Source organism: Pelodiscus sinensis, chromosome 2 (genome assembly GCF_049634645.1).
Source record: "Pelodiscus sinensis isolate JC-2024 chromosome 2, ASM4963464v1, whole genome shotgun sequence".
NCBI lineage: Eukaryota > Metazoa > Chordata > Testudines > Trionychidae > Pelodiscus > Pelodiscus sinensis.
The window spans coordinates 119,232,048-119,245,219 of NC_134712.1; the positions used below are offsets into that span (position 1 = coordinate 119,232,048).

The 13,172-nt window shown below is 39.4% G+C and overlaps 2 protein-coding genes across 3 annotated transcripts in view; one reads left to right on the top strand and one right to left on the bottom strand.

Annotated features, from left to right (window-relative positions):
- The window catches only part of RNF152 (ring finger protein 152), a 242,485-nt gene extending 231,536 nt beyond the window's left edge, over window positions 1–10,949 (top strand). The window contains exon 3 of the transcript XR_012901726.1: window positions 10,506–10,949. The gene's annotated coding sequence lies outside the window, so the exon portion shown is untranslated. The remainder of the gene's footprint in view (window positions 1–10,505) is intronic.
- CDH20 (cadherin 20) overlaps window positions 1–13,172 on the bottom strand; it is a 161,900-nt gene that overhangs the window by 38,937 nt on the left and 109,791 nt on the right. For both annotated transcript variants that reach the window (XM_075921395.1, XM_075921396.1), the window contains exon 2: window positions 5,099–5,479. In XM_075921395.1, coding sequence (XP_075777510.1) covers window positions 5,099–5,347 — 249 coding nt within the window. In that variant the 5' untranslated portion in view covers window positions 5,348–5,479. The remainder of the gene's footprint in view (window positions 1–5,098; window positions 5,480–13,172) is intronic.

Here is a 13,172-nt window from a genome sequence, read left to right on the forward strand (position 1 = left end):
ATTTATTAGTGGATAAAATGGAATACGCTCCTCAGGAAAATTATAGAATCTGATCTCAAGGACATTTAAAATTAAACTGACAAAAATTCTACAAATAGAGATAATAAAATAATCTCTGATTTCAGTACAAAACCCTCTCAGATTTGTTGGGGGACGGAAGAAGTCACTTTATATGACCTATCTGTTTCATGTTCCTATTGGCCAGACTCTCATCTATTGTAAGTTGCTTTAACTGAGGTATGACAATTTGTGCTCAGCTGTGGATTTGGCCCTATGATTCTGTGACTTTCTGGAGGCTATTTTTCTCCCTAATCTGTCAAAGAACCACATGTGACCTATGCAAACCTGGATGCTACCCCTGTAGAATTCAGTAGACATTTTACATTATTTTAGATGAGAACTAGATTGTGCTGTGGTTTCAGCAAAGCTGCATCCGTAATTGAAGTGCCACCACAAAACTGGTAGATCTCTATTTAGCTAACTTATGTATTCTAATCAATCAGTAGCTTTTCCTTTAAGGGAGATTGAAATTACATTGTGGAGCCAGTAGATATTGTTTAGAATCTAATCCACGTCAAAATGTGAAAAATATATTAAAAATGTAGCTACTATATTTTTAAAAAGTATTAAAGCATATTTTAAAAATCCTCCATTGGCTTTACTTTGAATCATGACTTTTTTAAAAACTCAGCTGGAGCCTTTTATTATATGCTGAAATGGCTGAAAAAAACCCTAACAGTACAGATGGTGATGGTGAATTTGTCTGGATAACTGATATTTCATTTAACCCCTTTGCTGCTGGTCTCTGCTATGTCTACTGCGGAATCGGTGAATATTCCTTGGAGCCTTGACATTGCACTGGAACACTAGCATTTCAGAGCTAACGCATCTGTTAAATAGGAGGAGAAGAAGAGAACCAGTTACATTCAGCATCAACAGAGCAGTCAAATTCAGATGACCTATATGTATTACGTCACACAGATGCCACCCTCCAAACTAATACATCTTGTGGTTAATTCAGAAACACTGGTTATCACCATTTGCCCAACAAACATGTAACTCGGAGAATATCAGTCTAGGAGCTAGTAAATGGGACTTTTCCAGGAGAAGGAAAATTTGATTCTGAGCTACTTAGCCACTTCCTACTCTTTTAAGGTGTTTGGCATTGTGGGTTAGTGACTGAGCACGACCTCATGAGTAGGTGCAGCTCTCACAATGGATTGGGATAGTAAAGATATGGCAGAGAAAAAGAGATGTTGCTGGTGTATTAATAAGATACATAATTAAATAGTAAATAAAATGAGACATAGGAAACTGCACTGCAATGTTCAAGAGACTTGAAAAATAGACTGAGTCAATTCACTGCTAAATTATAACTACTCTACACAATCCTATCTGAAATCAGTGGTTTAAATTTGGAAAATTAATAACAATGTTAGGATAATAGGGTGCTTCTTACTCTACAGTTGTGTGTTAAAAGTACTGTGTCCCAAGCAGGCTAGCTGTTATGCTGCAAAACAGCTGTTAGTATTACTTATCACGTATCCTATTGTTTCCAGACAGAGCAAAGAGGAAGAGCATAAAAATGAATTGTGTGTGTTGGGGGAAAAGTGGGAAGAAACTGAGATTTCTTCAGCAACGTGTTTTGCATTTCTAAAGCAAAGGTCCTATCATTCCGGGCTATAATAAAAATCTAATAGATTTCATCATTGCAGAGTTGGATGCTCAAATTACGGCAGTAACAAACCAAATCCTCTAACACTGCAGTTTTACAAATAGGTGTATACAGTGTAGCAGTGACTGTAAAGGAAAGAAAATCTAGCTATATGTTGGGACGGCCCTATGGTTACTGCATCATGATGCAGCCATGTGGCAGGCTTGGAGTGGGGAGGAATTTATTTGGATTTTTCTCGACATAGTAAAAGATGAGGTGTCAGAGGGATGAAGCAGGTTGTCCCTGAGAAAGCATGAACTAACCTCCTTTGAAAGTCTGAGTAACCTCCTTTGGGCAGGATGGTAAAACCTATTGGGAAGCTCACTGATAACCCAACATATGTAGCAGTGAGAAATCATCTCTGGAAATATTTAAGGCAAGGAACCATGCCTCAGAGAGCATAGTGTGTGTTCTCTTATACGCCTGTCCAGATCCATTATATTGGAACATGCCTTAAAACCTCCCTGCCCCTTCCATCTCTTTGAGGGAGGCTAGTGTGTACAGGGGCTCTGGGAGGAACTGTAATTGTGCTGTGTTGATGCACTGGATCACAAAGTGAGAGTATCTTGTGACCTGGCCACTCCCTTCTACATTTGTTCAGCTGTCAGGCTCAAATACCTCTTAATTTCTAGCACAGGGGTGGGGAGCAGTAGTACATGCAAAGAAGCAAACCTTAAACTCCTCTAGAATCAGAGTTCAAATGCTAGAGCAGTCTAGGCTGCTGGATGAAGTGAGAAAAAACCTGACACTGAAGATGCGTTTTTGTGAGCCTAATTGATCACACTGGCCACTAACCTCTATCTAACTTTAATGGGAGTCATGCAGTTAAAACATTATTTAACACTTTGAAATTAACCTCTAAGGCTACATCTACACCGCAACGCTATTTCGGGATTCCAGAGGTACCAAATAGCTATCCCGCATCTTAACAGCAAGCCCATTATTTCAAAATATAATGGATTCGCTTTTCTGAGGTCCCTGTAAACTTCATTCCACAAAGAGTAAGGGATATTTTGGAATAGCAGGTTATTTCAAAATTTGGCTCTGTGTAGACAGTGCCAAATAACAAAATAAGCTATTTCAAAATTGACTTGAGATAAGGTTTGCAATTTGCATAGCTGAAATTGTGTAGCTTATTTTGAGCTATGGGTGCTGTGTAGACACACCCTAAATGACAACTTCAAGCAACAGAGAAAACAGTAAGTAATATGCTGACTAAAGCCTGGGAGAATCTTTTCCTTTTCTCGCCCAAAAGATACTTTCTCTATAATTCTCAGTTAACTATAAGGCACATTTTCCATAGAAAACACAATCTACAGTGTAAGTTAAGTCTCCTCAGTGCTGCTCCAGTGGCTCAAAGGAGACTAGAACACTGCTCTAAAGCAGCAGCCAAGGGATTTCCCTGTTACCGGGAATTCTTCATGATATAAGTCAATATAACCATCTTTTTGCATTGAACTCTTCCCCCTTCCTTTAGGGAGAGAGTGTTGCCAAAATATGTGTACTGCAGCAATCCCTGGCCACCAGAAAGATAAAGAGGGGGCCAATGTGTAGGGCACACATTGGAGTAGCCCCGAGTCTCCAGTGAGTTGTGTCAAGAACAGATCCTAAGATAAATGCAGAAAGGAAGGTGACACAGAGTTATCTTTGCCACAGTTTCCTCAGATGTGCTGAATGGGAACTCTGATCATCTGAGGATTTTGCCTGCAATTTTTTACATTTAAATACATTTATGCAGTGGATTACACAACCTGTTCCCTCCCCACTCCACCCCCCCAAAAAAAATATTAACTAGTTTTATATATTCATGTACACCCATATTCTGCTCCAACTGTCCAGTGCAGATCTGAAATAACTTCATGATGCACTGGTGTATCTGAGAAAAAAAAAGTCCCCTATTCTTCAACAAAGATTTGCAGAGGAATTAAATATTAACTCTTTATACTCCAAGAGAAATGGAACTGAAGAACAGAAAAGTTAGGCAGCATGAAGAATCCAAAATGATGAGACATTCAAGCTGGGTTCATTTATGCCAGTGTCAATACAGAGAAGTCAATGGGACTGCCTTTGGTGTTTGTCAGACTAACAGCTAATCAGGAAAAACTCTGCTGAAGCTAGTGAAATTATTTTGATTTTCCGCCAGTGTAACTGACAGCCGTACAGAGTTATAAATTAATTCAAAAGCAGGCCCCTCAACTTTTGAAATTTTATTTGCTAATATGCACCACTTAGAAGAAAAGAATGAACCACAGATGTGTGATTTTCACTAGTTCCTAATACAGAATGTCAAAACATCATGATGTGGGTAAAAAAGATAATGTAATCTAAGATAATCTTTATATTTGTATACTTACCATCTATTAATGTATCATATTTATTTGTATTTTTTGGTGCTCATAACTTGAATCTGATCATCTTCATGTGTGGAAACCGTAACTATTGTTCAAGCTATAATTACAACTGCAATCAATGTATGTTGGAAGCAAGGTAGTTGCTGAAACTTCTAAAATATCAGGGTCAAAATTATTTCATCCACCTCACAGTCTTGATAAGCAATGGGAAAATGGATCAGAAAGGGTAGGTTATAGTGTGTGACAAAAGGTAAACGGTGACTCAAAACATCTCAGGCTTGTTTCTCTATTAGCCTGTAGCTTTGTGTATCCACATGCACCATTGCAGAGTGCAAAATACTATTAGGTGGATTTAATAGCATTTTACATCTGCTTTACATTGGCTTTGAACTGGTAGAATAGATTAAAAAAGTGCAGGTTAATGGAGAATCAGGTTCTGTATCTTTGAATTTAAGGACCTATTCTCTACTAGTATAAATCAGGTATTAGCTGCATTTCAGTCAATATAATTACTCTGTGTTAAAACCAGTATACATAAGAGGAGACTCAGACCCCAGAAGCTTACAGAAAATCATTTGAAGTCTTCCTTTTCAAAAGCCACTGGTTATTCTTATTTGATTGCAGATTTCAAATTTAACACCAAATTTGATCACAGACAGTAGCATGATCACAAAGCTCTCTCTTTCTTCCCTAATCCTCAAATGTCAATATAACCTTACTTTGCCTTGGCATTGTAGTGGTCCCTAGAAAGACTGTTGCAGATTTTTATACTGCTATCCCAATTACATTGATAATTGTTACAGTGGATCTTTCTGTAATAGGCAAACACATTGACACCTTCTTGAAACAGACATTCTTCCAAGTTCATGGTGACACCAGTCAAAAGCTCTCCGGAGCCGAAGAAAATTAAATGTGGACAGATTCATTGCCAGCAGAAAAGTATAAATAGGTACTTGAGGAAACTTCATGTTTTGTTACATTTCACACTCTCTGTATTCGATATCCCCGCTCCCTCTGATTTTATAGTTCTTACCTTGCCAACATATAATGGATCGGTTCCAGTGTATTCTTCAAGAACAAAGAACTGGTTCCAGACCCAGCTCCTCTTCATTCGCTGGTGCAGTAGCAGCTTGTCTGACAAGTTATCTTCCTGGCTTTTGGTGAGTGGCCTGGCACTTCCAGACAGTGCAAGTGTAGTAAGGTCCATCAGCCCCCAAAAATATAAGGACACACCAAGTCCAAGCCAGTTCTTTGCATTGCTCATTGTATCTGAAGTCCACATCTGTTTAAGAAGTGTGGTTTTTTTTAAGTCAAACCACCACAGGTTGGGTTTTTCAGGAAGGAAAAGGTAGGCCCTTTGGAACTTCCAAGAGAGACTTTGACTGGAGCTGACAGCTTTAAGGATAATGGTCTCCTGTAAAGTTGAAGAAAATCTACAGTAAAAACTATAGCCATATAGAACATTTTTAACCAGAAAGTAATATCATGAGATCATTAGGTAGAGAGAGCATCTTTTTTCACAAAAGACCAATTTGGTGTAAAACATTCAGTCTTCCACATCTGATACAAGGGTATACATATCCTAAACAAAGTCAACCTATTACTTTATTAGTTGCAGCACTGCATGTGCAGAAGCAATCACCAGTGGGATATAGTTAGTTGGTAAGAGTTCTCTATTTTGCTAAGTTGGGGTATGTCTACACTACCACCCTAGTTCGAACTAGGGTGGTAATGTAGGCAACCGGAGTTGCAAATGAAGCCCGGGATTTGAATTTCCTGGGATTCATTTGCATAAAGCCGGGCACCGCCATTTTTAAATGTCCGCTAGTGCGGACTCCATGCTGCGCGGCTACACGCGGCACAGACTAGGTAGTTCGGACTAGACTTCGAACGAGGAGTAACGGTAGTTCAGACTAGGAAGCCTAGTCCGAACTACCTAGTCCGTGCCGCGTGTAGCCGCGCAGCATGGAGTCCGCACTAGCGGACATTTAAAAATGGCGGCGCCCGGCTTTATGCAAATGAAGCCTGGGAAATTCAAATCCCGGGCTTCATTTGCAACTCTGGTTGCCTACATTACCACCCTAGTTCGAACTAGGGTGGTAGTGTATACATACCCTTAGGTAGCTGTAGGGTTTCAGTATATTATTGATCACTTTGTGTTAATAGCTTGCACTTCAGAAATATTTATGATCAGAAGCCCTATGAAAATATTTAAAAGAAGGAAATTATGATAACTAATACCTCTGTTCCAGTTGGCTTTAGCTGTATTGCAAACCTTGAACTTCATTACTAGCAACTGCAAATTATTTCTGACTTTAATTATTCTTTCAAACCCCTATTGCTTGAATTCAGGTTTCACACTCTTTTGCCGTCTCTCTGAGGAGCGGATTTCTGCAGTTAATATGACATTTCTAGAAATTTAATGGTCAGTTAATCTTTATATAAGTCACAAAAAGTTTCAGAGTGTTGATGGTCACATGCTACTGTGGAATGTGTCTAAGTGAGTCAAGTTAACAGTTTTTTCTTCCTAAGCCTAAAAAAACCATTTAGACAGATTCCCTATACTGAAAACCTACTGACCGCTATGCCTACCTTCATGCCTCCAGCTTCCATCCCGGACACACCACACGATCCATTGTCTACAGCCAAGCACTAAGGTACAACCACATCTGCTCCAACCCCTCAGACAGAAACCAGCACCTACAAGATCTTCACCAAGCATTCTTGAAACTACGAAACCCGCACAAGGAAGTGAGGAAACAGATTAACAGAGCCAGACATGTACCCATAAGCCTCCTACTACAAGACAAGCCCAAGAAAGAAACCAACAGAACACCACTGACCATCACCTACAGTCTTCAGCTAAAACCTCTCCAATGCATCATCAGTGATCTACAACCCATTCTGGAAAATGATCCCTCATTTGTACAGGCCTTGGGAGTCAGGCCAGTCCTCATCCACAGACAGTCCACGAACCTGAAACAAATTCTCACCAGCAACTATACACCGCAGCATAGTAACTCTAACTCAGGAACCAATCCATGCACCAAACCTCAGTGTCAACTCTGCCCTCATATCTACACCAGCGACACCATCACAGGACCTAACCAGATCAGCCACACCATCATTGGTTCATTCACCAGCACATCTACCAATATAATATATGCCATCATGTGCCAGAAATGCCCCTCTGCTATATACATCGGCGAAACTGGACAGTCCCTACACAAAAGAATAATGGACACAAATCAGTTTTATTAGGAATGACAATATACAAAAACCTGTAGGAGAACACTTCAATCTCCCTGGACACACAGTAGCAGATTTAAAGGTAGCCATCCTGCAGCAAAAAAACTTCAAGACCAGACTTCAAAGAGAAACTGCTGAGCTACAGTTCATCTGCAAATTTGACACCATCGATTTAGGATTAAACAAAGACTGTGAATGGCTAGCCAAGTACAAAAGCAGTTTCTCCTTTCTTGGTGTTCACACCTCCAGATCAGCTGCTAGAAGTGGGCCTCGCCCTCCCTGACTGAATTAACCTCGTTATTTCTAGCCTTATTCTGGCCTGTATATTTATACCTGCTTCTGGAAATTTCCACTACATGTATCTGATGAAGTGAGTCTTTGCCCACGAAAGCTTATGCTCCAATAAATCTATTAGTCTATAAGGTGCCACAGGACTCCTTGTCCCATTTAGACAGAGGAATGCCAACCTCCATCAGAAGGCACGTTCTCACCAGTCTGGGATCTTTTGCTGTCATGAAATCAGATTAGCTGGTGACCTCACTCCAGGCCATTGACTGCTGCAATCTTTTCTTCTACTGTCTTGCTGGGTTCAACACAATGGCTTTGCACTTAGCTTACTCTGTCAAAATACTCAGCACATCCTGTAAGTCTAATATTTCTGCTGTTCTTTTTCAGAACTCTATGTTCCCTCCCTCTGATGACATATGGACACCTTAGCAAATGTATTTTCAGTTCTGACACCTAACTAACACACACTTAATTTCATCACTGAGGCCTATTTAATTGTTTCATCCAGTGGAAACAAAAACCAGCAGGAAATATCTGTCAAATTCCCTTAATTGAATCTCTTCAAAGGATTAAAATCATTAAAAATTATTTTGCACAGTTGTATAGAAAATTTGTAAGTGGAAAGTAATATAATGTAATATTTTCAACATGTAGTTACAAGAATAAAGTGTTGTAATATAATGATAGCTTTTAAGGAATTATAAAATCAGTTGTGCTTTATGTAAAGTGTGCCAAATAATTAACATGCTCTGAAGAGCTTCCAGTCTCAATCACAACAGGTACAATAAACAACAAATATTCAATTGTATGAATGTATTATAGTCAGAATGATTATTGAATAGGTCGGTCTTTATAAATTGTTCAGGGAGGACAGTTGCTGATGTTGGCATGCTAACCCTCTTTGGTCCAAACTCTATCCCCAATTACAAGTATCCAACTCACTGTAAAATAAATGGAAGATGCAGCTGTGTAACTCAAGTCAGAAGCTTGTCCCTTTAAATATTTGAGCATTGCCACCTGAAGTGTTGCACTGAATCTAGAAAAGTCAGGCAGAGCACAGTTAAGTGCAGTCACTGTTTTTCCTGTGGCAGAGAAGACATTCACGAAGTGCAAAGTTTAACAAGAGATGAGAGAAATGGCAACTTTTGGGGGCAATGTTGATGAATTTGATAAAAACTGAATCGTGGCTGATGTATCATGAATGTTTTTATCAATTTGTAACCTTCAACACCATTTCAGATGACATGTTTCAACCTTGTTTTCAGTGATGGATCTGAAAGCATATGGGTGGCTGCATGATGTATTGTCTTCTCCTGCAGGGGCATATGACTGTTTTGCGGGGCCCCGGGCAGCATAATTCCGCGGGGCCCTCCCTTTGCCACGGCGCATGCGCAGGGCTTTCTGAAGCGCGGGGCCCGGGGCGGCCGCCCCGTTCGCCCTGCCCTATATCCGCCCCTGTTCTCCTGCACCCTGTTTTGCCATGTAAACTGTAATTACTGCAGCAATGCAGGAATATGATTCTCCTACCCCAATGGCAGGATGATATTGGTGACATTAGGGAAGTGGAGAGTTCCTTGCTGCTCTGAAGACATTGTCAGGCCACTGTCATTTGGAAGACATTATTGCTTATATCAGCACTTATGTTCAATAAGGGAATTGGCATAACATTTGCAATGGAAATCTCAGAGAAGGATTCTCTGGAATGTAGTGTGAACTGAGACGTTCATCTTGTGAATGGGCAGAGGACCATGGGAATATGAGAAATTTCCAAGTGACCATTGGCACAAACTGTGCATGCTTAGAAGGATTGCTGGGCTTATTGTTGTGACTCATTTCACAGTTCAAAAACCAACATCACAGAGAGCTATCCATCCAAGAATGAACCTATGAAAAAGATAGACATTGGGAATTCATAACGTGGAAAAAGATAAGAGTTCTAGTGACACTGACAAAGATCAAGCACTACATGTGTTATTAAAAGCTAGAGACACAAATGGCATCTGGGTCACAATTTTGATTGAAGAGCATGTATAAGAATGGAACTTGACACTAGAGCTGCTATATCCCTGGTTTCTTCATCTACTATCACCAGATTTTGTCCGCATCCACAGTTTTGAACACTTATAATAGGAAAATGTAGGTCCCAAAGGGGGTGCTCCAGAGAAAAGATGGCAATCAGCAGAGCTGTCGATTAACTGCAGTTAACAGTTAACTCACAATTTAAAACATCATGTTTAATCACCTTTTAATCACACTGTAACAATAGAATACCAATTTACATTTATGAAATATTTTGAATATTATTCTATATTTTAAAATATAACGCAGAATGCGAAGTGTACACCATTCACTTTATATTATTTTTATTACAAGTATTTGCACTGTAAAAATGATAAACAAAAGATACGGTATTTTTCCAATTCACCTCATACAAGTACTGTAGTGAAATCTCGTTTTTGTAAAAGTACAGCTTACAAATGTAAAATTTTTGGTTACTTAACTGCACTAAAAATAAAACAGTGTAAAATTTTAATAGCTTGCAGGTCCACTGAGTCCTACTTCCTGTTCAGCTAATTGATGAGAAACCAGTTTATTTACATTTATGGGAGATAAAGCTGTACACTTATTTATAATATCACCAGAAAGTGAAAACAGGTGTTCACATGGGACTTTTGTAGCTGACATTGTAAGGTATTATGTGTGCAGTGCTATTTATGTGCCAGCTATGCTCAAGATTCATATGTCCCTTCATGCTTTTATCACCATTCCAGATGACATGCTTCCATGCTGATGATACATTAAAAATAATGCATTAATTAAATTTGTGAATGAACTCGTTTGGGGAGAATTGTGTGTCTCTGGCTCTGTTTTAACCTCATTCTGCTATATATTTCTTGTTACAGGAGTCCCAGAGGATGACTCAGCACATGTTTGTTTTAAGAATACTTTTACTGCAGATTTGACAAAACACGAAGGACATATCAATGTGAGATTTCTAAAGCTAGCGTAGCACTCAACTCAAGCTTTAAGAATCTGAAGTACCTTCCAATATCTGAGAGGGATGAGGTATGTATCATGCTTTCAGAAGTCTTAAAAGAGCAACATTCCAATGTGGAAACTACAGAACTCAAATCACCAAAAATGAAAATCAACCTTCTGCTGATGGCATCTGACTCAAATGATGAAAATGGATATGTATTGGTCAGCACTGCTTTGGAAGTTATTGAACAGAGCCCATCATCATGCATGATGTCCTCTAGAATGGTGCGTGCTTGAAGCATGAAGGTACAAATGAATCTTTAGGGCATTTAGCATGTAACTATATGGAGATGCCATCTACAACAGTGCCATGTAAATGCCTGTTCTCGCTTTCATTTAAAGAAGCAAATAAACTGATGTTATCAGCCACAGTTCTTATGCACTTTAATGATTTGCTACCATTGCTATTGACTTGTGATGCTTCATCATATTGAGTAGATGCAGTTCTTTCCCATATTTTTTCCCCTAATGGCATAGAAAAACCAACTGACTTTGTATCATGAACAGTCACTAAGCCTGAGAACAGCTATGCACAAATAGAGCATTATATTTATAATTTGGACGTTCCATAGCTATCTGCATGTCATAACCCATTACTTTCTATTTTTGGAAGGAAACACTGAATTCTGTCATTAGTTGCTGCTTGTGTACAATGAGGGGCATTATTTTCAGCTCATTCCTGCGCTATTCAATTCCATAAAGAGACTCAGTGCAGCAACGCTGATAGGCTGTCATACCTGCCATGTCCATGCTCCTTTCAACCTACAGAACCTTCAAAGTGTTCTCTCTCAATTTGATGGCTTGGTTACCCATCATTAGCACAGATACCAACAAAGAAATTGCTAAGGATGATATGCTTTCTCTTGTAAAGGGAGTGGTACTACATGTTACAGTGTTGGATCACATGAATCCCCAATTTACATAGCACTTGTCACATCAGATCCAATTTATTGCATACCACAGACTATTCTTCACCAGGAGACTGCTGCCCTATCATTTCCATATGATCCCAAGAATGTGAAAATCAGTTGTACACATAAACTTATAAATTGTTTTGTTAGTGAGTTGCTGTTCCAGGGCAGAATGACCCTTGCAATTTAAGAGTATGTGGTAATCCACCACCCAATTTTTAGTTAGGTTATACGATGTCTCACATTAGCCATGTAAATAACAATGTATATGCATTTGTAAAGATTTTTTAAGTAGCGTGGAGGACTGTGATGTCCTATCCTTTTAAATGTTAGTGCACTCCCCAGTGTGAAACCCCATTTTCATGTTTGTTTTAGTTTTGCTGCCAGATAAATAAAGTAAGCATAGCAGACAAGCGGGGTCTCTGTAAACTCCTTCTGTGTTTAGCTCTTTCTCTGCTGTGTCTAAATATAACAGGACCCTTCTAGGCAACATGCAGCAAAAGGGTCATATAGTATATGTATGCCTGGTATGATATGGACAAGATGGGAGTCTATGTGAGAGGCAGCTGAACTGTAGCTAGCAGTCTATATATGTCTCAGAAAATTTTACATTGGAGCTACAGTGGTCTATTTTCCTATAAGTTTCTGTGGCCCATGTGAACCTCCAATCCTGAAATGCAGTGTTCATCTGTGGCCTGGGAAGTCTACTATACTTTACGTGTATGGGGTATACCTGTTTGAGTCCTGGGGACGTTGGTTGGGCACAAACAGAGAAAAAACTACTAACTCTCAGGGTTTTGTGAGAGTAGGAATTGATAAGGCTCAATGAAAATGTAAGATTCAAGGGGAGGGAGTGACTCGCTACAAAAAGGAATTGTTTCAGAATTAATTTTTTTGTGTACATTTCAAAAACCTGCTCCTTGGTTCATAAGAACTCATCAACTAACCAACAACAGGCAGGAATCCTGGCGTATGAGTTATCAGCGTGAAATTTTTCTTGCCAGTGATCCCATTTACTGTACATTAGCGAAAATCAGCTATGTTTACAGTTATAAAGAAAACAAATAATAGCATTTTAGGTCAATAATGTGAACAGATTCCCATTGTAATTAGAATTTTGTTTGTAGGTGATCTTAGAAACCATCTAACCATCCAAACCTAGTACTGTCAGTTTCCTCCTAGCACGAAGTACCTGGCAAGGGTTGATTGTAGCCAAACAAAGTAATAACAGGGCAAAGTTACATAATGCCATCTAGATGACGCTGAAGTAGTGATGGGGGATTAGAGCAGGGAATATAAGAACATAGGAATGGCCATAGTGGGTCAGACCAAACGGCCATCTAGACCAGTATCCTGTCTTCTGACCGTGGCCAATTCCAGGGGCCCCAGAGGGGAATGAACAGAACAGGTAATCATCAAGTGATCCATCACAATAATACTTCTCCTATATCTGCCAATATGTGTGTCACTATACCAGCAGAAAGCAAGAGGAAAATGAAAAGGGGAAGCAGTAAAAGCATGCTTCCATACTTTCTGTGCTAATACTGATTTTCATTTGAACGTTATTGGACTTTGCCTTTATGTTCCACTGGAAATGTCTCTTGAAAATGTGCAGCCCCG